Genomic DNA, 23,895 nt, shown 5'->3' with positions numbered 1-23,895 from the left:
ATCTTCTGGAAGGCACAATGATGACAAAGTGAGTTACATGCATGAAGGAGAAGACAGCCCCATAGAGTAGCTTCTCAGCTGAATTGACGGCATCCACATTCTCCCTCATATTCCCTACAGATTCCACTCCTCTTCCCAATAACCTATTTCCCTCTCTCAAACAGAGAGCTTTTTTAGAACTGTTTTTATACTAAGTGAAAGACTGTATGGACAAAACAAAACAAAACCCCCACATTTTGTTATCAATTTAAGTGACTATAGATTTATGTGCAAACAATGACATGTTGCTAATGACATTAAGTGAGCACCTGCACAGAAGCTATGAAAAAGATTCACAGATGGAGCTATATGTAGGGCCCTACCAAATTCATGGTCCATTTTGGACAATTTCAGTCATAGGATTTTAAAAATCGTAAATTTCATGATTTCAGCTATTTAAACATGTATCACTTCAAGTCTTCACCAGAAATGTGGGTCACATTCTGACCTTGACCTTATTAGCCTACATCAGCTTTGTCAAACAGGCCAGATTGTTAAAATGGACCTCTCCTGAGCCAAAATTATTTAAGAGGAGAAAAAGAGGGACCATAGGCTGACCACCAAAGGGCATCCTGTGTTTTGTAACACCTCAAGTCTTGTCAAACACACACCCTGTAACTGTTTCCCTGAAGTCCTATCTAGGAAGACTGTGGGATATCCTGAAAGACTCAGAAAAAAGCTATCAGAACATTGTGAGTGAACCTACCAGGGAAGACCAGACATTGCTACTGTTGGGCTGAGTTGGAGAAAGCATGTCTTCACAATAATGCCAACATTAAAGTAGCACAAGATTTTAATACATCTAGTCCCTTTACCCAAGTGATGACTTGGTTATTTTTAATGCTTCTCAGAAAATACACAACTGAGCTGCAGTCCAGTAAATGACTTAAGCGTACAACATATACTTGTCTTTCACTAAACAGTTTAACAGCAGTTTATGAATAATGCTAAGTCAATAAGCAATTGAAAGATGAGGCTGCAGATATTGCATTACATAGCTTAACCTATGACTATCTGAAACAAGAAACTGTAAACACCACAGGACAGTTCTCAGCACAGAAAGATTCTGAATGTTTAAACAATGCTGAAGTGACACATTTTGGAAGGTGACAAGAAACTGACAGTTTCTCAGAGAAGAAAGGGAGAAACCTGGATTCATTATTAATCATAGAATCATAGAATATCAGGGTTGGAAGGGACCCCAGAGGTCATCTAGTCCAACCCCCTGCTCGAAGCAGGACCAATTCCCAGTTAAATCATCCCAGCCAGGGCTTTCTCAAGCCTGACCTTAAAAACCTCTAAGGAAGGAGATTCTACCACCTCCCTAGGTAACGCATTCCACTGTTTCACCACCCTCCTAGTGAAAAAGTTTTTCCTAATATCCAATCTAAACCTCCCCCACTGCAACTTGAGACCATTACTCCTCGTTCTGTCATCTGCTACCATTGAGAACAGTCTAGAGCCATCCTCTTTGGAACCCCCTTTCAGGTACTTGAAAGCAGCTATCAAATCCCCCCTCATTCTTCTCTTCTGCAGGCTAAACAATCCCAGCTCCCTCAGCCTCTCCTCATAACTCATGTGTTCTAGACCCCTAATCATTTTTGTTGCCCTTCGCTGGACTCTCTCCAATTTATCCACATCCTTCTTGAAGTGTGGGGCCCAAAACTGGACACAGTACTCCAGATGAGGCCTCACCAATGTCGAATAGAGGGGAACGATCACGTCCCTCGATCTGCTCGCTATGCCCCTACTTATACATCCCAAAATGCCATTGGCCTTCTTGGCAACAAGGGCACACTGCTGACTCAGATCCAGCTTCTCATCCACTGTCACCCCTAGGTCCTTTTCCGCAGAACAGCTGCCTAGCCATTCGGTCCCTAGTCTGTAGCTGTGCATTGGGTTCTTCCGTCCTAAGTGCAGGACCCTGCACTTATCCTTATTGAACCTCATCAGATTTCTTTTGGCCCAATCCTCCAATTTGTCTAGGTCCTTCTGTATCCTATGTATCCTTTGTCTAGGTCCTTCTGTATCATCCGCAAATTTGCTGAGTGCGCAATCCACACCATCCTCCAGATCATTTATGAAGATATTGAACAAAACTGGCCCCAGGACCGACCCTTGGGGTACTCCACTTGATACCGGCTGCCAACTAGACATGGAGCCATTGATCACTACCCGTTGAGCCCGACAATCTAGCCAGCTTTCTACCCACCTTATAGTGCATTCATCCAGCCCATACTTCCTTAACTTGCTGACAAGAATACTGTGGGAGACCATGTCAAAAGCTTTGCTAAAGTCAAGAAACAATACATCCACTGCTTTCCCTTCATCCACAGAACCAGTAATCTCATCATAAAAGGCAATTAGATTAGTCAGGCATGACCTTCCCTTGGTGAATCCATGCTGGCTGTTCCTGATCACTTTCCTCTCATGCAAGTGCGTCAGGATTGATTCTTTGAGGACCTGCTCCATGATTTTTCCAGGGACTGAGGTGAGGCTGACTGGCCTGTAGTTCCCAGGATCCTTCTCCTTCCCTTTTTTAAAGTTGGGCACTACATTAGCCTTTTTCCAGTCATCCGGGACTTCCCCGGTTCGCCACGAGTTTTCAAAGATAATGGCCAATGGCTCTGCAATCACAGCCGCCAATTCCTTCAGCACTCTCGGATGCAACTCGTCCGGCCCCATGGACTTGTGCACGTCCAGCTTTTCTAAATAGTCCCTAACCACCTCTATCTCCACAGAGGGCTGGCCATCTCTTCCCCATTTTGTGATGCCCAGCGCAGCAGTCTGGGAGCTGACCTTGTTAGTGAAAACAGAGGCAAAAAAAGCATTGAGTACCTTAGCTTTTTCCACATCCTCTGTCACTAGGTTGCCTCCCTCCTTCAGTAAGGGGCCCACACATTCCTTGGCTTTCTTCTTGTTGCCAACATACCTGAAGAAACCCTTCTTGGTACTCTTGACATCTCTGGCTAGCTGCAGCTCCAGGTGCGATTTGGCCCTCCTGATATCATTCCTACATGCCCGAGCAATATTTTTATACTCTTCCCTGGTCATATGTCCAACCTTCCACTTCTTGTAAGCTTCTTTTTTATGTTTAAGATCCGCTAGGATTTCACCATTAAGCCAAGCTGGTCGCCTGCCATATTTACTATTCTTTCGACTCATTGGGATGGTTTGTCCCTGTAACCTCAACAGGGATTCCTTGAAATACAGCCAGCTCTCCTGGACTCCTTTCCCCTTCAAGTTAGTCCCCCAGGGGATCCTGAGGGACTAACTATCTTTACCGCTGTTTGAACAGTTAGTTAAAAAGGCACAGAAAACTACAGGCACTGGTGAATCTATATAAAAAGTTTCCAGGATTATCACTCTAAAACCTCAAATGTCTAAGTCAGCGTGAAGCAATAAAAACAGCTGCAAGCATGGTTGACAGCTCTTTCTTCAGAATATCACCAGATTCAACCATCACTAGTATCTGTAGTCTGTTACTGTTCAATTTGCTGCACATAACCCTCTTTTACTCAAGGTGCTAGACACATCACTTGCCCTCCTCCCATATGAATACATCACTGTTGAATCCCCCTGCTCCCCAGGAATTCTCTCCCCACCCGCCCTGAACCCTGGCAATTCCTAGTCATCCCAGCTGCTTCCCACTCTCACCAGCCCTTTTACCCAGTTGGCCTCTGAGCTTTCAGATAAATAAATAAAAATTGAATGTATTTATTTTACACACACACACACACACAAACACCCCAACTAACCACATGCATCCGTCGAAGTGGGTATTCACCCACAGAAGCTTATGCTCCCAATATGTCTGTTAGTCTATAAGGTGCCACAGGACTCTGTCACTTTTACAGATCCAGACTAACACAGCTACCCTTCTGATACTTGACAACTAAGATAGAAATTCCAGAGTTTCATACTCTGGAAGTTTACATGGTTCCCCTCCTCATTTAAAAAAAAGTGTAAAAAAAGTTATTGCCATATCCCAGATAATTTACAGTTGATTTAAAGAACTAGATTCACCAGTTTGGTGTAGCTACTTTGCACTGTTCCAGTCATGCAAAGCAGACACAGAGTAACAGTACATCTAGCTCTAAAAACTTTTAAAATAAAATCAGTATTTTTAATATCTTCAACTAACTGGAGATATCACATGGTAGCAGTCTTTGGGACTTCTGTTTGTATGACATTTTAAATAACCAGGGAAACTTCTAGACAAAAAAACTGCTAACCTGGTGTTAATGTTGAGAGTATATATGAATAGTTTAAAGAATGTTGTAATTATCCCAGAAACAAGTATTTACCAACCCCTGAAGTCACAGTTTGATGTATTTTTTAAAGTTTAACCTTAGGTTAAACAAGACAACTTCAATTCTGCCCCACAGTGACACTTTGCAATAACCGCATGATTATGCGTAAGGCATTTTAGTATTTGTAGCCCCAGAGTAAATTAAACTGATTTTTAAAGGTTTTCTCCTGTGGCATCACTAAAGAACAGAGTTAAGGTTATTTGGGTGCGCCTTAACTGCCCATCTTCAGACCTTCATATATTTGGATTTCTTTTAGGTTTAACCCTAACTTTGAATTTCTGTGCCTTATGCTGCTTGTTTTGGGACATGATTAGAAGATTGCTATGATGAATATTGTAATGGTAAAACATACATAACCTCAACCTTAACTCCATCTAAACAGTTTTTTGTTTGGGAATATATAAAGAGAAGGAACTGGACATTTTTGAAATAAAACACAAAAAATTAAGTAACTTCAAGTCCCCGCACTTTATTATTAATGTTCATTAATCTTTTTCACAGTAATTATTTCTCTTTGCGGGCATACAACAAGCCAAACTCATGTCTGGCAATGAAATCCTAACTGTTCTTAATATTTAAGCTTTTCATTTGCATTCTAGCAATGAGTGCTCTAATTATAATATAAAAAACTTTTTGATCAACACAGAACGAAACTCCACTTCATAGAAAAAGTGAACAAAACCTTGCAGTTGGGGGGGTAGGGGGGTGGAGGGATAGCTCAGTGGTTTGAGCACTGGCCTGCTAAACACAGGGTTGTAAGTTCAATCCTTGAGGGGGCCATTTGGGGATCTGGGGCAAAAATTGGGGGATTGGTCCTGCTTTGAGCAGGGGGTTGGACTAGATGACCTCCTGAGGTCCCTTCCCAACCCTTATATTCTATGATTCTATGGAATTGCTACTGATTCTTCCATGAAATATAAAGATCAAATCCTTGTTTTAAACTTAGTCAGTCTGTACCCATGACAGGCCACAAGTGTCCCATTTTAAATATGTCACAATAGTTACAGAATGACCTTCACATTTCTTGTTGTGTCAATCACAAGCATGTGTACCTCCTACCAGACAGTCCCATATCCATCATTCTACTCCCCACAAGCCTTTTTATTTTAAATACATACTGCATAAAAATGACAAGCAAAATTTGAAGAATGGTATAAATAAGTATAGCATGCCTATGCCCCTTTCAGGGAAACTGATACTGCACTACTTTGATGGGATGTTTGTTTAGTGCTTTAAGAGATCCTCAGCAGGGGTGGTACGTCCCACCCAAAGGAAGCTAACGTGCTGTGGGAGTTCTAAGCAGAATTATGGAGCCATTCAGGCTAGAGGCATACCCTTAGACACCTCAACTGTAAGCTGTTTACAAGAGTATTTGTGGAACCAAAAACATGGCTAATAAAAAAAAAACCTGCACAACTAGCCTTTATCTGAGTGCAGGCTCCATCAGTTCGGCTCAGTGAATACCATATGCCAAGGAGCGAGTCTTGATCCTCCAAGGGCTCTCCTTTGCAGAAGGCCAATGTTTACACTATACTGGAAGAGATCCAGAAAATCTCAGATGAGAACCAGAAACAAACATCTGCTCTTGACTCCAAATTAATGGGATTATTTCATGACCACTAACTATTTGTACCTATGCAGACTAAGAAATACAATCAAATTTCATGCTTCCAGGCATAACCAAACATCATACAGGGGTCAAAAACAATATTCACCTGTGCCCAGCGGTAGGAAAACTTGTTAGATGTATCAAGGACCTATTCACCTTCCTCTGAAGGATCAGATATTGAACAGTTCTGAAGGCAGAATGCCAGACTAGACTGAAACTGGTTCAGCGAAGCCTATTTAAGAAGTTAATCCTACTACCGACCAAGGTTAATGTAGAAGTCCACGTGGGGGATCACAGGGCCCAGATGAGCTGGATGGAAGGCAAAGATCCCAAACTGCTAAAATAGCAAACTGTAAAAGATCCCAAACTGTATAAATAGCAACAAAAATGGGAGGAAAATCTGACATGCCCAAAAAAACCCAACAACAATACATTTAGCAAACCCACCAATCCCTGGTTATCAACACAAATTTGAAGCTCAATTTATTGTCTTCCATGGAAAATGATTACCAAGAACACTATTCCCAAGTATAAGAAACCCTTCAACACCAAGACAAACCATTTGATAGACACTAAATGAAAGACTTTTTCAACTTAAGTGTCTTCCACTGAAAACAGGAAAGAGATCAAATTCTCACTACATGGCACAATAAGACACAGAACATGAAGGATACATTCTTAACATTCTCCAGAGTGGAGCTTATCATACAAGTAAAGATGTTACCACTGCTTCCAGTGAAGGAGGCCACCATTCCACACAGGAAAGAAAAATAAAATTATGCAGGGCCACTGTTTGCAGCAAAGTTCAAGATATGCTCTCATGGCAAAAGCAGAGTTTTCTAAAATAACTAAACAGACAAGGTGCAACCTGGAATTGGGGTACTGCTGAGCCCTCTGTTTTACCAATCTAGGTTCCCTCTCACACTGTGGTATTGTGACAAGTGGCACAGCCCTCCAAGCTTGCCCTCACACAAACATCCACAGGCAAGGGCCACATCCAGCTGTGTTCATGAATGCTCTGGCCAGCCACTGCATGAACCAACAATACAGAGGTTTCAGAGTAACAGCCATGTTAGTCTGTATTCGCAAAAAGAAAAGGAGTACTTGTGGCACCTTAGAGACTAACCAATTTATTTGAACATAAGCTTTCGTGAGCTACAGCTTACTTCATCGGACGCATACTGTGGAAACTGCAGAAGACATTATATACACAGAGACCATGAAACAATACCTAAAGTCAGAAATCCCAGAAGTCACCTACTACAGGACAGGCCTAACAAAGAAAATAACAGAACGCCACTAGCCGTCACCTTCAGCCCCCAATAAAACCCCTCCAACGCATTATTAAGGATCTACAACCTATCCTGAAGGATGACCAAACACTCTCACAAATCTTGGGAGACAGGCCAGGCCTTGCCTACAGACAGCCCCCCAACCTGAAGCAAATACTCACCAGGAACCACATACCACACAACAGAACCACTAACCCAGGAACCTATCCTTGCAACAAAGCCCATGGCCAACTGTGCCCACATATCTATTCAGGGGACACCATCAAAGGGCCTAATAACATCAGCCACACTATCAGAGGCTCGTTCACCTGCACATCCACCAATGTGATATATGCCATCATGTGCCAGCAATGCCCCTCTGCCATGTACATTGGTCAAACTGGACAGTCTCTACGTAAAAGAATAAATGGACACAAATCAGATGTCAAGAATTATAACATTCATAAACCAGTCGGAGAACACTTCAATCTCTCTGGTCATGCTATTTACAGACATGAAGGTCGCTATCTTAAAACAAAAAAACTTCAAATCCAGACTCCAGCGAGAAACTGCTGAATTGGAATTCATTTGCAAATTGGATACTATTAATTTAGGCTTAAATAGAGACTGGGAGTGGCTAAGTCATTATGCAAGGTAGCCTATTTCCCCTTGTTTTTTCCTACCCACCCCCCCCCCCAGACGTTCTGGTTAAACTTGGATTTATGCTGGAAATGGCCCACCTTCATTATCATACACATTGTAAGGAGAGTGGTCAGTTTGGATGAGCTATTACCAGCAGGAGAGTTAGTTTGTGGGGGAGGGGTGTGTGAGAAAACCTGGATTTGTGCTGAAAATGGCCCACCTTGATTATCATGCACATTGTAGGGAGAGTGGTCACTTTGGATAAGCTATTACCAGCAGGAGAGTGAGTTTGTGTGTGTGTGGTTTTGGAAAAAGGGGGGGGGGGGGATGAGAAAACCTGGATTTGTGCTGGAAATGGCCCACCTTGATTATCATACACATTGCAAGGAGAGTGATCACTTTAGATAAGCTATTACCAGCAGGAGAGTGGGGTGGGAGGAGGTATTGTTTCATGGTCTCTGTGTATATAATGTCTTCTGCAGTTTCCACAGTATGCATCCGATGAAGTGAGCTGTAGCTCACGAAAGCTTACGCTCAAATAAATTGGTTAGTCTCTAAGGTGCCACAAATACTCCTTTTCTTTCAACCATAGAGAGGCTCCAGACAAAATACCCACAGCTCCCCAGCCTAGAACCCCAGAGCTGTATCATCCTGCCCTGGTCAAAAGCCTAACCAGTATGAATCTATTACCCAGTCCGCCCCTCCCTCGATGTAGAGAGGACAATGCGCCAGCCCACCCTGTTCCTGAGCAAATTTCCCTTTGCACTTGAAACACCACAGTATTTTAGGTAAAAATATGAAAGATTTATTAACTACAGAAAGGTAGATTAAGTGACTATAAATAATAGCAAACAGAGCAAAGAGAGTTACCTAAGAAATAAACAAAAGCGCAATTTAAGCCTGATTCAAATCCTACGTAGTGTGTAAGTGTCTCACCCTGTTAGATAGTACAAGCAATTTGTAGATGTTTCATACACAGGTCGGGTTTCCTTCTTTCCCGCCTCAGACCAGCATTTTCCCAGTTCCAAGCCTTTGTTATTCCAGAGGTATTTCCAGGTGTTGAGTTGTGGGGAAAGTGAGGCCCATTGGCTCCCTTTTATAGCTTCTTTCATAAGGCGGGAACCCCTTTGTCCCAGCTGAGTTTGTGGAAAAAAACAGGTACCAAAATGGAGTTCAGTATCATGTGATCTAGTCACATGCCCTTGCATACTTCGATGAGTCATGGCAGCCATTATCCATAGGCTGACTGAAACATCCCCAGAACAGTTCATCTGGTGAAGATGAGCTTTCCCCATGGCCCACTGTTTTGGTGATGGTCCATTCAACTTGAATGGGCCATTCACAGTGTGCTGTCAGACTGTGTGCATTACCCAGGTGCAAGCACATTTGAAATACAAATACATAGTTAATATTCACAACTCCAGATACAAAAATGATACATTCATACAAACAAGATACTCATAATTGACCAACCATAACTTTTCCATAGACACCTCACATGACATATCTTGTACAAGATGCAGCTTAATTAAGGCTACGATTTGGTCACAGAGGTCGTGGAAGTCACAGATTCTGTGACTTCCGCAGATCTTCATGACTTCAGCCAGCAGCGGCTGGGAGCTGCAGGCTACCCCACAGCTCCCCACCTGCTGCTAATGCAGGGGAAATCCCCCTAAGTTCCCCAGACAGCAAAGGATCCCAGGCAGCTCCTTAGCCACTGCCAGTGGGGGAATCCCCCGGAGCTCCCCAGCCCCTGCAGGCAGCAGGGGACCCCCTGCAGCTCCCCCGCCTGGGGAGGAATCCTCCAGAGCTCTCCAATTCCTGGGCAGTGGGGGATCCCCTGCAGCTCCCCAGCTGCCACAGGCAGGGGTCCCTCCCAGCTCCCAGCCATAGGCCACTGCTCCCAGCCACAGCAGGGAAGGGAGCTGGACCCTCCTCCCTCTCCGTTTTTGTCATGGATATTTTTAGTAAATCCGTGAATTTGTGTTAATTGCCCGTGACCTGTCCATGACTTCTACTAACAATGTCCATGACAAAATCATAGCCTTAATCATAATCATATTACTATGGTGAATATGGGGTCCAGAGTGTCACAGACAGATCTACCTCTCAGTTTTATACCACTGTCCATCAGAAAGAAGGCTAGAACGTTGGGCTCAATGGATAGTGATCAATGGCTCTATGTCTAGTTGGCAGCTGGTATCAAGCGGGGTGCCCCAAGAGTCGGTCCTGGGGCCGGTTTTGTTCAATATATTCATTAATGATCTGGAGGATGGCGCGGACTGCACCCTCAGCAAGTTTGCAGATGACACTAAACTGGGAGAAGAGATAGATATGCTGGAGGGTAGGGATAGGATACAGAGGGACCTAGACAAATTAAAGGATTGGGCCAAAAGAAATCTGATGAGGTTCAACAAGGACAAGTGCAGAGTCCTGCACTTAGGAAGGAAGAATCCCATGCACTGCTACAGACTCGGGACCAAATGGCTAGGCAGCAGTTTTGCAGAGAAGGACCTAGGGGTGACAGTGGACGAGAAACTGGATATGAGTCAACAGTGTGCCCTTGTTGCCAAGGCGGCTAATGGCATTTGGGGCTGTGTAAGTAGGAGCATTGCCAGCAGATCGAGGGACGTGATCGTTCCCCTCTATTCGACATTGGTGAGGCCTCATCTGGAGTACTGTGTCCAGGTTTAGGCCCCACACTACAAGAAGGATGTGGAAAAATTGGAAAACATCCAGGAGAGGGCAACAAAAATGATTAGGGGACTGGAACACATGACTTATGAGGAGAAGCTGAGGGAACTGGAATTGTTTAGTCTGCGGAAGAGAAGAATGAGGAGGGATTTGATAGCTGCTGTCAACTGCCTGAAAGGGGATTCCAAAGAGGATGGCTCTAGACTGTTCTCAGTGGTAGCAGATCACAGAACGAGGAGTAATGGTCTCAAATTGCAGTGGGGGAGGTTTAGGTTGGATATTAGGAAAAACTTTTTCACTAGGAGGGTGGTGAAACATTGGAACGCGTTACCTAGGGAGGTGGTGGAGTCTCCTTCCTTAAAAAGAAAAGGAGTACTTGTGGCACCTTAGAGGCTAACCAATTTATTTGAGCATGAGCTTTCGTGAGCTACAGCTCACTTCATCGGATGCATACCGTGGAAACTGCAGCAGACTTTATATATACACACAGAGAATATGAAACAATACCTCCTCCCACCCCACTGTCCTGCTGGTAATAGCTTATCTAAAGTGATCATCAGGTGGGCCATTTCCAGCACAAATGTGGCCCACCTGATGATCACTTTAGATAAGCTATTACCAGCAGGACAGTGGGGTGGGAGGGGGTATTGTTTCATATTCTCTGTGTATATATAAAGTCTGCTGCAGTTTCCACGGTATGCTTCCGATGAAGTGAGCTGTAGCTCACGAAAGCTCATGCTCAAATAAATTGGTTAGTCTCTAAGGTGCCACAAGTACTCCTTTTCTTTTTGCGAATACAGACTAACACGGCTGTTACTCTGAAACCTCTCCTTCCTTAGAGGTTTTTAAGGTCAGGCTTGACAAAGCCCTGGCTGGGACGATTTAGTTGGGGATTGGTCCTGCTTTGAGCAGGGGGTTGGACTAGATGACCTCCTGAGGTCTCTTCCAACCCTGATATTCTAAAATTCTATGATCACTGAAGCATACAAGTGCCTTCCATGCAAATATGATGGATAGAGTTTTATCAGTCTGCTTTCTACGTTCACTGGGAATGCAGTGCAGAACAGGCTTCTCAGAGGGTACATATTTCTGTGCTACTGCCTCCTTTTCCCTAGTCACTATGTTTAAGTGAATTCTTGCATGGAGTTTGTACTGCTTTAAATTGGCTACATGATTAGCAAGGATTATTCAGCTTTAAAGTTGCTATTACAATTTTTCTGTGGCGGTACCTGATGGACAAATGCACAGCAGTGGTCTCACCTTTGTCCCTGCTCTGTACCCTAGCCATTTGCTTCGAAACAACTTCAACCCCATACCAAAGCTCCACTCAGTGCCACAGCTCCACATCAGAGAGTAAAAGTAAAGAAGCCAAATGTGCGAAGACTGAGATTCCACCTCTTTCATAACTGCAGTAACCCAAAGAGGGGACGGAATCCAGCCTGCTGAGTGGGGGGCATCACCCCTTCTCCCAGTCTTTGGCCAGGTGAGCCACGCAAAGAATAATCAGGATGAATACAAATCAATTATTTTTTTTTAATTAAAAAATAGGTTTTTTTCCCTCAAAAAGCATTTAATAAAAAAATCCGATCTAAAGATAGTTTTAATTAAGATACATTATAGCTCAAAGATATCTCATCATGGAATAGGGATTATAAATTCTAATTCTATAGTATGAGACAATATATTCATGTAATGTTTAAGAAAAGTTTTGTAAATGAGTTCCAATAGTTCATGGATTAGGGACCTAATCTTATGGAGTTCCAGGGGCTTCTGTATAGATTATTTAGGTTAATTTTTCTATCTACCCAATGGGACTCAGTGCTCAGTCTAGAAGATACCATCAGAGATGCTTAGTTTTGCAGTTCTCAAACTGTGGATTTGTGTCTCTGGCTTGTTAACAGCAAAAATGTTTTTAAATAAATATAGAGGTAAGAAATAACAGACCTCAACTCTATTGTCCCTCTGTAAATTTGTGTACAAAGAGTCGATCCCTTACCACTCTCTAAAAGTGCAAAGTTTCAAAAAGTTTAATGAATAGAAGATTGTTGGGGGTGGAATAGATCTGGACGTGGAGAAGAAGTCTGGAGATAAATGTGAGAAAGGACAGATATACAGTAGAAACAAAAGTGAAACTGTTTGAGCAGCATATTCCAGAAGTCTTGAGGTCTTTCTGAGTGTAGCCTTCATTGATTTGAGATCTACCATACCATTATCTCACTGGAAGGGAAAACCTATAATGGCAGCAGGCTGTAAAAGAGACCCAGTTTGGGAATATTTTAATGAAGTTCCTTTACCTGTGGGTAAGAGGCATGCGTGCAAATAGTGCAACAAAGAAATGCAAGGCCTGGTTGCCCGAATGAAACATCATGAGAAGTCTTCCTTCTCAGGAGGAAGCTGCGTTGAAGATGATGATATAGCTGTAAAACTAATCTGAAAAGTTTTCAAAATAAATCACTTTAAAAATGTATCGTGTGTACCTTCTAAAAATGAAACCTACATCTATCTCTGAGTTGTGAAGAATATGTATTAAGGTTTAACAACTAACAAGAATGCACTTTTATGTAGAAATCCATGATTAAATCGAGCCTTCCTGACTAGTGATTTAAATCATGATTAACTGTGAGATAAAGTGTGTTAGTGAATTTCCTAACTTTTTGAACAGAAAGAGAAATCATCTAGGTAGGAGTTAGTGGTCATTTAGGCAATTGTAGTTATCGTGTAGGTTTGCAGTTGAGATGTTACAGTGGTTAGCTAATACATAGTAATACCTAGCTCTTACATAGCACTTTTCATGAGTAGGTCCCAAAGCACTTTACCAATCAGAGAAACATCATTATCCGAATTGTGCATTTAGGAAAACTGAGGCAGAGAGAGAGGACATGCCTGACTAACCTAATTGCCTTCTATGATTAGATAACTACTTCTGTGGATGAAGGGAAAGCAGCGGACGTGTTATTCCTCGACTTTAGCAAAGCTTTTGACACGGTCTCCCACAGTATTCTTGTCAGCAAGTTAAAGAAGTATGGGCTGGATGGATGCACTACAAGGTGGGTAGAAAGTTGGCTAGATTGTGGGCTCAACAGGTAGTGATCAATAGCTCCATGTCCAGTTGGCAGCCGGTATCTAGCGGAGTGCCCCAAGGGTCGGTCCTGGGGCCGGTTTTGTTCAATATCTTCATAAATGATCTGGAGGATGGTGTGGATTGCACTCTCAGCAAGTTTGGGAGGAGTGGTAGATACGCTGGGAGGGTAGGGATAGGATACAGAGGGACCTAGACAAATTAGAGGATTGGGCCAAAAGAAATCTGATGAGGTTCAACAAGGACAAGTGCAGAATCCTGCACTTAGGACGGAAGAACCCCGTGCACCGCTACAGACTAGGGACCGAATGGCTAGGCAGCTGTTCTGCAGAGAAGGACCTAGGGGTGACAGCGGACGAGAAGCTGGATATGAGTCAACAGTGTGCCCTTGTTGCCAAGAAGGCCGATGGCATTTTGGGGTGTATAAGTAGGGGTATTGCCAACAGATCAAGGGACGTGATCATTCCCCTCTATTCGACATTGGTGAGGCCTCATCTGGAGTACTGTGTCCAGTTTTGGGCTCCACGCTACAAGAAGGATGTGGAGAAATTGGAAAGAGACCAGCAAAGGGCAACAAAAATGATTAGGGGTCTGGAACACGTGACTTGTGAGGAGAGGCTGAGGGAACTGGGATTGTTTAGTCTACGGGAGAGAAGAATGAAGGGGGATTTGATAGCTGCTTTTAACTACCTGAAAGATGGATCCAAAGAGGATGGATCTAGACTATTCTCAGTGATAGCAGATGACAGGACAAGGAGTAATGGTCTCAAGTTGCAGTGGGGGAGGTTTAGGTTGGATATTAGGAAAAGCTTTTTCACTAGGAGGGTGGTGAAACAGTGGAATGCGTTACCTAGGGAGGTGGTGGAATCCCCTTCCTTAGAAGTTTTTAAGGTCAGGCTTGACAAAGCCCTGGCTGGGATGATTTAGTGGGGACTAGTCCTGCTCTGGGCAGGGGGTTGGACTAGATGACCTCCAGAGGTCCCTTCCAACTCTGATATTCTATGATTCTATGACATGACTTGGAAGGGTCCCTCCCATATCCTGGAACACACATAGGGGCAGGAAAAGTGACTAACAATTCCAGAGCGGCAGGGATACCCAGATTCCAGTTCACATGAGGCAGGAAGAGGAGCTCAGATTGGGCCCTCCTGAGATCTTGGCACTCACAAAGAAAAGAAAATGAGGTTGACAAGTGCCCCCAACCCTATTCCCCCAGTTTCCATTCAACCCATCTCCCTGTCACGCAATGCCTCTCCTCCCGTACCACCCATTCCCATTTATTCCCCTCCCCTCCCAGTAAGCATTTGCACGTTTAAATTTTGTTCCTTTCAAAAATAGTTTGAACACCTTTTGAATTTTCTGCTGTATTCAGACTACACTTGCCCCCAATTTAAAAAAAAAAAAAAAAAAAAAAACTCTGACAGAGGCAGTTGGCAGCAACATGATTGCATTTCATTTTTAGGTTTCTACCAATAGTGGGTTCCACCTTATGGTGCCTGGGTGTAGTTCAGCTTCAACACATAGTACATCTCCTTGAGTCACCCAGATCCTCTGAAAATGGGCTGGCTAGAAACCCTCTTACATTCTCTATCTGTTCATGCCCAGTATAATTTCTTTGGTGCATGAATGTTAGGATTGAGCATATCCGTAGAGGTTAAATCTCCACTCAGTAATGTTTACACTATTGCTTCCCAAAAGGGGTATGGGTGCCATGCACCAGCTGGGATGTCAAGCAGTTGAGACCCTTTGGGGCGGATTAGAGCCATAGTTTCACCCTGAAGTGTACACCAACACATGCTGGTAGAATAGGGTTGACCTTAAGAAATGCTGTTTTCTCAGCTGGCTGACACTTGGATGATCCCTGCTCAAATGACCTCAAATTTGTATCACTAACCCTACCCCGTATCCCTATGAGGCACATCAAATTCCAAGGCAATTCCAAGTAAGCATGCAGATTTTACAGCACTTAAGGTTTTGAAGCCCTTTCTGTTAAAAGGGTAACTCTAACTAAAGTGGAGCTGGTGCCCCCTTATAATATCACCATTTGAACTTATGTTACTTTTATTAAACAGAGATTTGGCTTTGAGCAAATAGTAAAGTAGATCAAAATTAAAAGCTCTCACGGGTAATATACTTGCAGAGAATTTAGTTTTCTGTCTCCGACTCACAAATAGTGGGCAAATCAGGGATGCAAGAAACTTGGGTTCTTAGTTACATAAAAAGTACTGCCCATTAAGTGATACTAGATAGGCTTTGCTGATTTGCAATAATTCCAACAGATAAAAAGTTAAATGTCATTGACAAATACTTTAGACTTGTGAAATGTTTTAGAAGCAATGTAAATAGAAAAAAAAATTGGTTACATAAAGGCTTTCTTCTTGCCCTGAAAGAGTTAAAGCAACAATTAAAGTGAAATTTAAATGAGGACTATGTGGAAACTCACAGAGAGTTAAAATATATTGACAGGTTTCAGAGTAGCAGCCGTGTTAGTCTGTATTCGCAAAAAGAAAAGGAGTACTTGTGGCACCAAATTTTATAGTCTCTAAGGTGCCACAAGTCCTCCTTTTTTAAAATATATTGAAAACCAGAAGAGCCATTGGGGGGTGTGATAATGTTCAAATTGCAGGGTAAGAAGAAACCCATCACCAATATTCTGCATAACACTCACTAGAATATTTAAGCTATCATCCCTTGCAGGCTGAGATTTTATTAAAAGTTAGTTCCCTGTCAGGCAGTGGTTCTCAACCAGGGGTCCAGGGCCCACTGGGGGACCTCAAAAAGGTTTCAGGGGGTCCACCAAGCAGGGCCAGCATTAGACTTGAGGTGGCCCAGGGCAGAAAGCTGAAGTCCCACTGCATGAGGCTGAAGCCTGGGGTTCCAAACCCCATTACCCAGGGCTGAAGCCAAAGCCTGAGCAACCTGTGAAGCTTCACAGGGCCTCCTGTGGCGTTGGGGTCCAGGCAATTGCCCTGCTTGCTACCCCCTAATGCTGGCCCAGCCTTTTATATGCAGAAAAACAGGTGCTGTGGCACGGGTGGGCCCTGGAATCGTTATAGCAGGTTGGGGAGGGGGCGGCCTCAGAAATAAAAAGGCTGAGAAACCCTGCTGTGGGGCGTACAGACTACCACAGGATCCGCTTGAGCAACTGCGTGGGACTTGCCAGCAAACCCACCAGAGAAGGGGAAGATAACCTCTCCATGGGAGGCATTTACTTGGATGAGCTCAGAAATTCAACTCATGGCTATATCACACAGCTTCTCCAGTTAAGCAAGACAATCCCAGACTGAGCAGAGGACCATGTGCATGTCCTTGGCACAAAAGGAGATGTGGCACACTAGAAATGTTTTGAATAATCTGTCTGTGCTCAAGCAGTCCTCAGTGGAAGACACTCAATTCCACACAAAAAGCATCAAATTCTTTGGGAAAAAAAATTTAAGGGGCATATAATACATTTGCTGCCCACTCGGTAGGTGCATTACTCCCACAGGGGCACCAAAGACTTAGCTACCCTAAACAAAAAAGTATTACAAGGAAATATGGCTTTAAATGAAAAGAACCATTTGCAGACAGCCATTTGAACAGCAGAGAACAAGTCCATAAGCTCAGATCTGGGTAAACTGGTGCCAACTATTAATGGCTTCTCCCAGTGTTGAGAGAGAGACATACAAACATGAAAGAGGGTTAAGTGCTGTTCGTCCTACTGCATTTCAAAATTCATTTCCTTAAATTTACAAGCTATCTAAAATCCCTGTTCCCAGTAATAGTACTAGATACTATGCGATAAATGTTTCTTGAATTCAAGGATATACTCATAGGGCTGGTCTACACTACACAGTTAGGTCGCCATAAGGCCATAAGGCAGCTTACGTTGACTTAATTATGTCTACATTACAGCCTTCCTCCCACCAATGTAAGTGCTCTACTACACCGACATCATAACTTCACCTCCATGAGAGGCTCGGGACTTATGTTGTTGTAGTTAAGGCGACACAGTGTACATGTAGACACTGCCTTACTTACAGGGGATGTTGGCTGTCTTGTGAATTTCATTGCAGGAGCCATGAAACTGACAAGAAAACCAGGCAGCTAGAACCCATCTGCCCCTCTACCCCCCTCCCCCACTTCCCTGGAGTAGCGAGCTGGGGCAAGAATGGACCCCGCTCCCAGAGCGTGGCTGGGGCGAGAAGCCCAGGCAGCTGCACCCCACTGGCCCCTGAGCCATGAAATTGACAAGGCTGCCTGGTGGGGAGTGGGTGGGGGCTGAGAAGCCCTGGGAGACTTTTGGCCTTCCTGTTCACAGTTGGGGGAGGGGAGAGAAGCCACGGGTGGCTCCCCACCCTCCCCGTCCTAGTGAGGACACACACCACCAACCCAAGGAGGGTAGTGTGGACATGCACGTCTGCAGTAATTACTGCAGTGGCTGTAAGTCGACCTCATATAGGTCGATTTACCTTTCTAGTGTAGATATATCCATAGTAACATAAAGCCTACTATGCATGCACGTGTACCAAAGCAGTGCTGTCAGAAAACTGTGGGGCCACAAACACACTACACTGCTGAAGCACAAGTTATGCAACAAAACAATGCCATGAAATCACTGTACCTGCAACAGATTCTTTGCTTGGAATAGATAGGCCCCAAGTTGTAGCTTGGGAATCTTAGCAGAGTTCTAAAGCACCAAATGATAAAGTTCAGATGAACATTTCCTTAATTACAACCTCAGGAAAAGAGGATATTGGAAGAACATTTACAAGACTCTTGAACACAATACTCTAACCTGGGATGTATAATCCAAAGTTCAATTCTTGAAAGGTTTATGCATACCAGTTACACACTACATTTACAAATGATTATGCAGGTCAGCCCATGCAACAGGTGATTTGATGTAAAGCTAAAGGTTCAAATTTAAAAGCAATATAAAGTGTCACAAATAAAGCAGAACTGACAGTGTCTTCTAATATAGCCTCCTGCTCCAAAAAAATCCAAAATTGATTATAGTTAAGTTTGATGAAGTACAAAACCCACCAAGGCAAAAGCAAGGAAATCTCCTGTAAAAGTAACCATATTTTGCACATCTGAACACCCTATACATGACAATAGCCAATAACGCAGACTCCAATGCCACCAGAAATCACCATACATACATAACATAAAAATCTGTGCAGACACCACAGTCCTCTAAATCATAAAAATGCAAAACTATTATGCCAATCTTGACACACAAGGTTATTTCCTGAATTATTTTTGGCATTAGTGTTTTGCATTAGAATAATTAAAATATTATTTTTGGCATTAGTGTTTTGCATTAGAATAATTAAAAGGAACAATGCATTTTTACCCTCTTATAATCCAAGGTGTGTGGTATTTTGTGGAAGAGGTGCGGTGTATATGACCATCTCTAGTAGAGAAAGGCACTTAGAGAGAGAACAAAATACCCTGTCCCCATTATTTATTCATACTACAGAATCATCTAAAGGCTTCAACTGGTATCAGGGCCACACCGTGCTCCGCACTGTATGTACATACTGTGAGGCAGCCCTTGCCATGAGGGGTTTTCCATCTAACTAGACAAGACAGACAAGGGGAGAAACAGAAGTATTACCATAATCTAACAGATGGGGAGATACAGCAGTGACACATGTCACATCAAGAGCAGTGGGGTAGTTCTGCTACCTTCTCTGCCTCACTTTCCACCACTGCTATGAAAAGTGGGTAAAAGGGAGGTCTGTGATAGCTGTCACTGTGCCAAAGAACCTGCTGTTCTTCTAAGAGGGTCATGTCCAGTGAGATCTCTATTGGAGCTGGGTTCTGCAGAGGAGGGGAGTCAGCTTTCCCTACGCCATTTATGGGGGCACGTATTATTCTGAGAATACTCTGAAGGGAGAGTAATACTTTGGGGGAGCTGGAATGGGAGGGATCAAGATGGCTGCCCTAACTCTCAGCTATCTCCCTGTACTGCCCACACTGCAGCCCCTATGCCAGTGGAAACCAAACTCTTTCCCCACAAGCCCCCTCAAGATCTACACAAGCTTCAGACTGGCTAACTCAGGAGCAGGACTAGGAGTCCCATTCCAGGCCCATCTACAGCTGTTATCCCTCTTCTCCGCTCACCTTGCCTCCCGCTTTTCGTCAGAGACGGAGGAGGTGAATGGCAGCTGCAGGCAGGTTAGAAGCAACGCTGTCAGCTTGTCTGTCTGATGAAGACCCAGCGCTAGGTAACAGGGACCTTGCTTTGGCTCAAATGACAATCCCTCATTTGGGCTGGAGCAGGACTTTGCAAGGGAGGGGAGCCATAAGGGGTGTTTGACAGGGCGTAACGAGGACTACTACTTTGGGAGAAAGAGTAATTGTGATGCAGATATGACCACTCCAACCCCTTTACATGCACCCTATAGGATTGCTCCCCAAGTCCCACCACTTACTAACTCACCTCTGCCTTCTATAATTGTCTATAAGCATGCACGCACAGAACAGATGATATCACTGGCTCCCTACAGGCTGGTATTGGAATAAAGCACAGCATAGGAGAGCAAAAGTCACTGCCAAAAGATACTCAAGGTGCCCAAGGTGAAAATAAATGAAGTTCTATTGAATAAGCTGCAATAGTTCCACTTCTCACTCCAGCTCTTTTTGGAGCAATGTAATGCTGTTTGAGCCTTACGAGAAGCATACCATTTTCAGGGGACTAACTGTTGATATTCTTAATGACATGTGTCTGAAAATTGAACTAGAACATACAGAATTTCAAAAAGGAACAATTTTTTAAAAAAAGCTCTTAAAAAGAATGATTACTTACTTTATAGTAACTGTGGTTCTTTGAGGTGTTTTGTCCACGTGGATACAGTTAAAGATGCACGCACACCACATGAGACTGGAATCTTTTGACCAGCAGTGCCTTTTGGAGCCCAATCTGCATCTTGCATATTCTTGTATCCCCCTCCAACCCCAACGGTACGTAGGGCAGAGCAGCCCCAAATGCCTCAGTTCCATCATTCAGAGTATGACTATGCTACAGCAGCACAGCTATGGCAATGAAGCTGTAGCACTGTAGACACTTCCTACATCGACAGAAGGGGTTTTTCCATCAATGAAGTTAATTCACCTATCCAAGAGGTGGTAGCTAGGTCAACTAAATATTTTTTTTTGTCTCCCTAGCTACATCTACGCTGGGGTTTAGATCAACCTAACTACATTGCACATGGTGTGAAAAATTTCACACCCCTAAGCAACAAAGCTAGGTTGATCTAATTTTTAAGTGCAGAATCCCACCATATCTGAACTCTGAAGTAGCAATGGAGGGAGCACATTGGGATCCAGACAGACAAAATATTTTGAAGAACTACAGTTAACATTCTTTCTTCGAGTCTTTGGCTGTGTGGTTCCCTCTTTTGACTAGTTAGCAATTCCCTGATGAATACAAAGGTCTGAGAAATCCTACCTAGCTATATCTAACTAAATAAGGATTGAAGAACAGGTTTCAGATTCAGCATCTGATCTAAACACCAAATCTAGGCCACAAAGCTGGGAAACGGTATGGGCTAAGCTCGAAGTGGCTGCCCTGATACAGGAACAGTTCTCAGGTATGCTGAGGAGGTTGCCTGGGCTCTAATTGAGTGCCCTGATGCTTGAAGGAAGGATCATATATGCTGCTAGTTGATAAATTGTGATCTGCTATATGTTCCACTTAGGTTTGAGCGAGAGTTGGGAAAAACAGGGAGGTTGGTAGTTTTGTTTAAATTAAAGCAGGACACCACCTTGGTGAGGAATTCAGTACCACCTTATCCTTGTGGAAGACCATATTTCGGGGAGAATAGGAGGATGTCTGCCATTAGTGCTTTAGTCTCACTAACTCTCCTACCTGAAGCAATAGCCACCAGTAAGACAGTTTTGAATGTGAGATGGTGAGGAAAGCACTTAGATAAGGAGTGTAAAGACGGGTTCCATAAGGTCCATAAGAAATATGCAAGTTCTCCATAATCAAACATGTGCAGAGCCAAAAGAGAGTTCCCACAGGATTAGGTACACCGGCCTCTACAACTGGAGCTAAGGGAAGTGCTCTGTAAACCAACAGGTAGACCTTTATATTCCTTCAGACAATCAATAAAGGACAATATTCTCACAGAAACACACACTGTCCCCACTAAAATCAATGATAGCCAGTGAAATCAAAAGAATTAGGACTGACCCCAAAGGTATCCACAACAAGAACAATAAATAAATATGGTTTACCACAATCCTACACCATCACCCCCAATACTGCCAGTGCATGAGGTTTCAAGGAGATTAAGCTATATGGAGACTATCAAGGATTAGCAACAAGATATTTATGATAATGAAAAAGAAAAGATAGTAAAGTCAAATATTTTCCTTTGCCTTCAAAGTTAATTGGGAATTTTCCAGGCAAACTCTCTGGTTCCAAAGTCAACTATGAAAAAGCTGATGTATTTCCAAAGCCTTACTTACTTTATTGACAAAAGTTGTGTTTTTACTTGACATTGACTGCACCTATAGAAGTATTTAAGTCCAACACGTCTACTAGTCCTGCACTGAAGCCTAAAACCTTGGTACAACAAACAGATTTATTTGGGCATAAGCTTTTGTGGGTAAAAAACTCACTTCTTCAGATGCATGGAGTGAAAATGACAGAACAGGCATAAACTGCCACCCGACTCCTCATTGTTTTTGTGGATACAGACTAACACAGCTACCCCTCTGATACTTTTTGTATTGTTTTATTTTTAAACATTACATGAAAGTCCCAAATGATGGGGCTATCCTTTTTGGAAAATTCAATCTAGTAAGAGAAACACAAGGAAAACCGTAAGAGCCACACTTTCCTTTTCGTAATTTCATTACTCCTAGTTTATACCCCCTCATACAAAGCAAAATGTTACACTACTTAAATAATATTTAAAAACTTCACACAAGTCTCTTTAGTCAAGCTCTACAAATTTAGCTCTTTTACTACCCCCTCTTAAATTAACACTTCCAGCCAGTTAACCCTTTGTTCCTTTTGTGTCCCAAGCCATACAGAGTTACATAATGGAAAAATATATATACACTTGTAAAAGAGATTGGGGGGGGGGGGGTGGAGAACAACATAGCTTGAAGCAAACTCCTGGAAGCAACTCAAGGGAGAAGATGAAAAGCAGCAGAGCACCCCACTTCTCAGCGGCCAGGAGGCTCTGCATCGGGGAAAAGAGACCGGAAACCCCTTTTCCCTCCCGGCAGAGGAGGATGCAGGGGCGCTGCCAGTGCCTCTGGCACAGACTAGCTAGAGCTTTATACAAAAGACGGAGGCTCCAGGCAGGGCCGAGGGGAAGCGCTCCACGAAGAGGGAGCAGGAAGCCTGGGCTCGGCGGCAGAGAGCGGGCTCCCGGCGGGAGAGCTCCGGGCGTGCGAGGCGCTGCTGGCGGGCCTGCTCCCGCAGGGCGACTGGCTGTGGCCCCGGGACGCAAGCCGGCGAAGAGCGGCGGAGGCAGCCCGGAGATGGGGGCCCGGCCCTGGCTGCCCCTCACCGTGCGGAGCCTCCGCTTGGGCCCGGGGCCGCGCCGTGCTACAAGGGAAAGGCCCGGACTCACCCTCGGTCACCTCCAGCACCTTCACCTGCTCCTCGGCGGCCGCGCGCACGCCCTGCACCGGGCACAGGATGCCGGTCAGCGTCTCCACCAGCGCCTCCTTCAGGCCCTGCGCCACCAGCCCCGCGCCCGCCATCCTGCGCCGCCGCTCCGGCCGGCGGGCTCCACAGGACGGGCCGCCGCGCGCGCCGAACGCAACACGTCACGCGACGACGGCACGCGGCGCCTCCGAGGGAAGCCGCGAGCCGCGCACAGCGCCCCCGCGGGCCGGCGGGGAGCAGCGCGGGGGCGGGGAGCTCGCGGGGGGGCGGGGCGAGCCGGCCGCGGTGTGAGGTGGCCCGGCGGGCTCCCTCACTTTCTTAAAACATCATTTTTCTTACACGTCATGTTTTAATTTTTTCAAAAGCAATTGAAAAAATATAAATTGTACCAGGCTGACCCCACCTCCGTTGTCAGATTTGCCCTTTTGATCCAGCCTCCAAACTTCTGCCACTGAGGCGAAGGGAATAATTGGCAGTGGTAGTAGACTGTCAGCCTGTGTGTGAACCTGCTGCTGTCCCAAGGGGTTTTCCTAGATAATCTGCAGACAGCAGTGGAATATTAGAGTCCCTCCTCCACGCCATAGAGGCACTAGGCCGTCTGGCTAAAATGGCTGTAAGATTTTTTTTAA

The 23,895-nt window shown here is 44.3% G+C and overlaps 1 protein-coding gene across 6 annotated transcripts in view; it reads right to left on the bottom strand.

Moving 5' to 3' along the window:
* The window catches only part of IPO9 (importin 9), a 204,263-nt gene extending 180,826 nt beyond the window's left edge, over positions 1–23,437 (bottom strand). For 2 of the 6 annotated variants that reach the window (XM_073320214.1, XM_073320213.1), the window contains exon 1: positions 23,229–23,432. In XM_073320214.1, the coding sequence (XP_073176315.1) occupies positions 23,229–23,361 (133 nt within the window). In that variant the 5' untranslated portion in view covers positions 23,362–23,432. Of the gene's footprint in view, positions 1–8,810; positions 9,220–23,228 lie in introns of those variants that run through there. The other 4 variants (XM_073320215.1, XM_073320210.1, XM_073320212.1 and 1 more) reach the window with 4 other exon arrangements.
* Between the last annotated feature and the right edge of the window lie 458 nt (positions 23,438–23,895).

The sequence above is a fragment of the Lepidochelys kempii genome, chromosome 21 (genome assembly GCF_965140265.1).
Source record: "Lepidochelys kempii isolate rLepKem1 chromosome 21, rLepKem1.hap2, whole genome shotgun sequence".
Lineage (NCBI taxonomy): Eukaryota > Metazoa > Chordata > Testudines > Cheloniidae > Lepidochelys > Lepidochelys kempii.
Note: the sequence above shows the minus strand (reverse complement) of the source record. Positions and strands in the feature narration are given on the sequence as shown.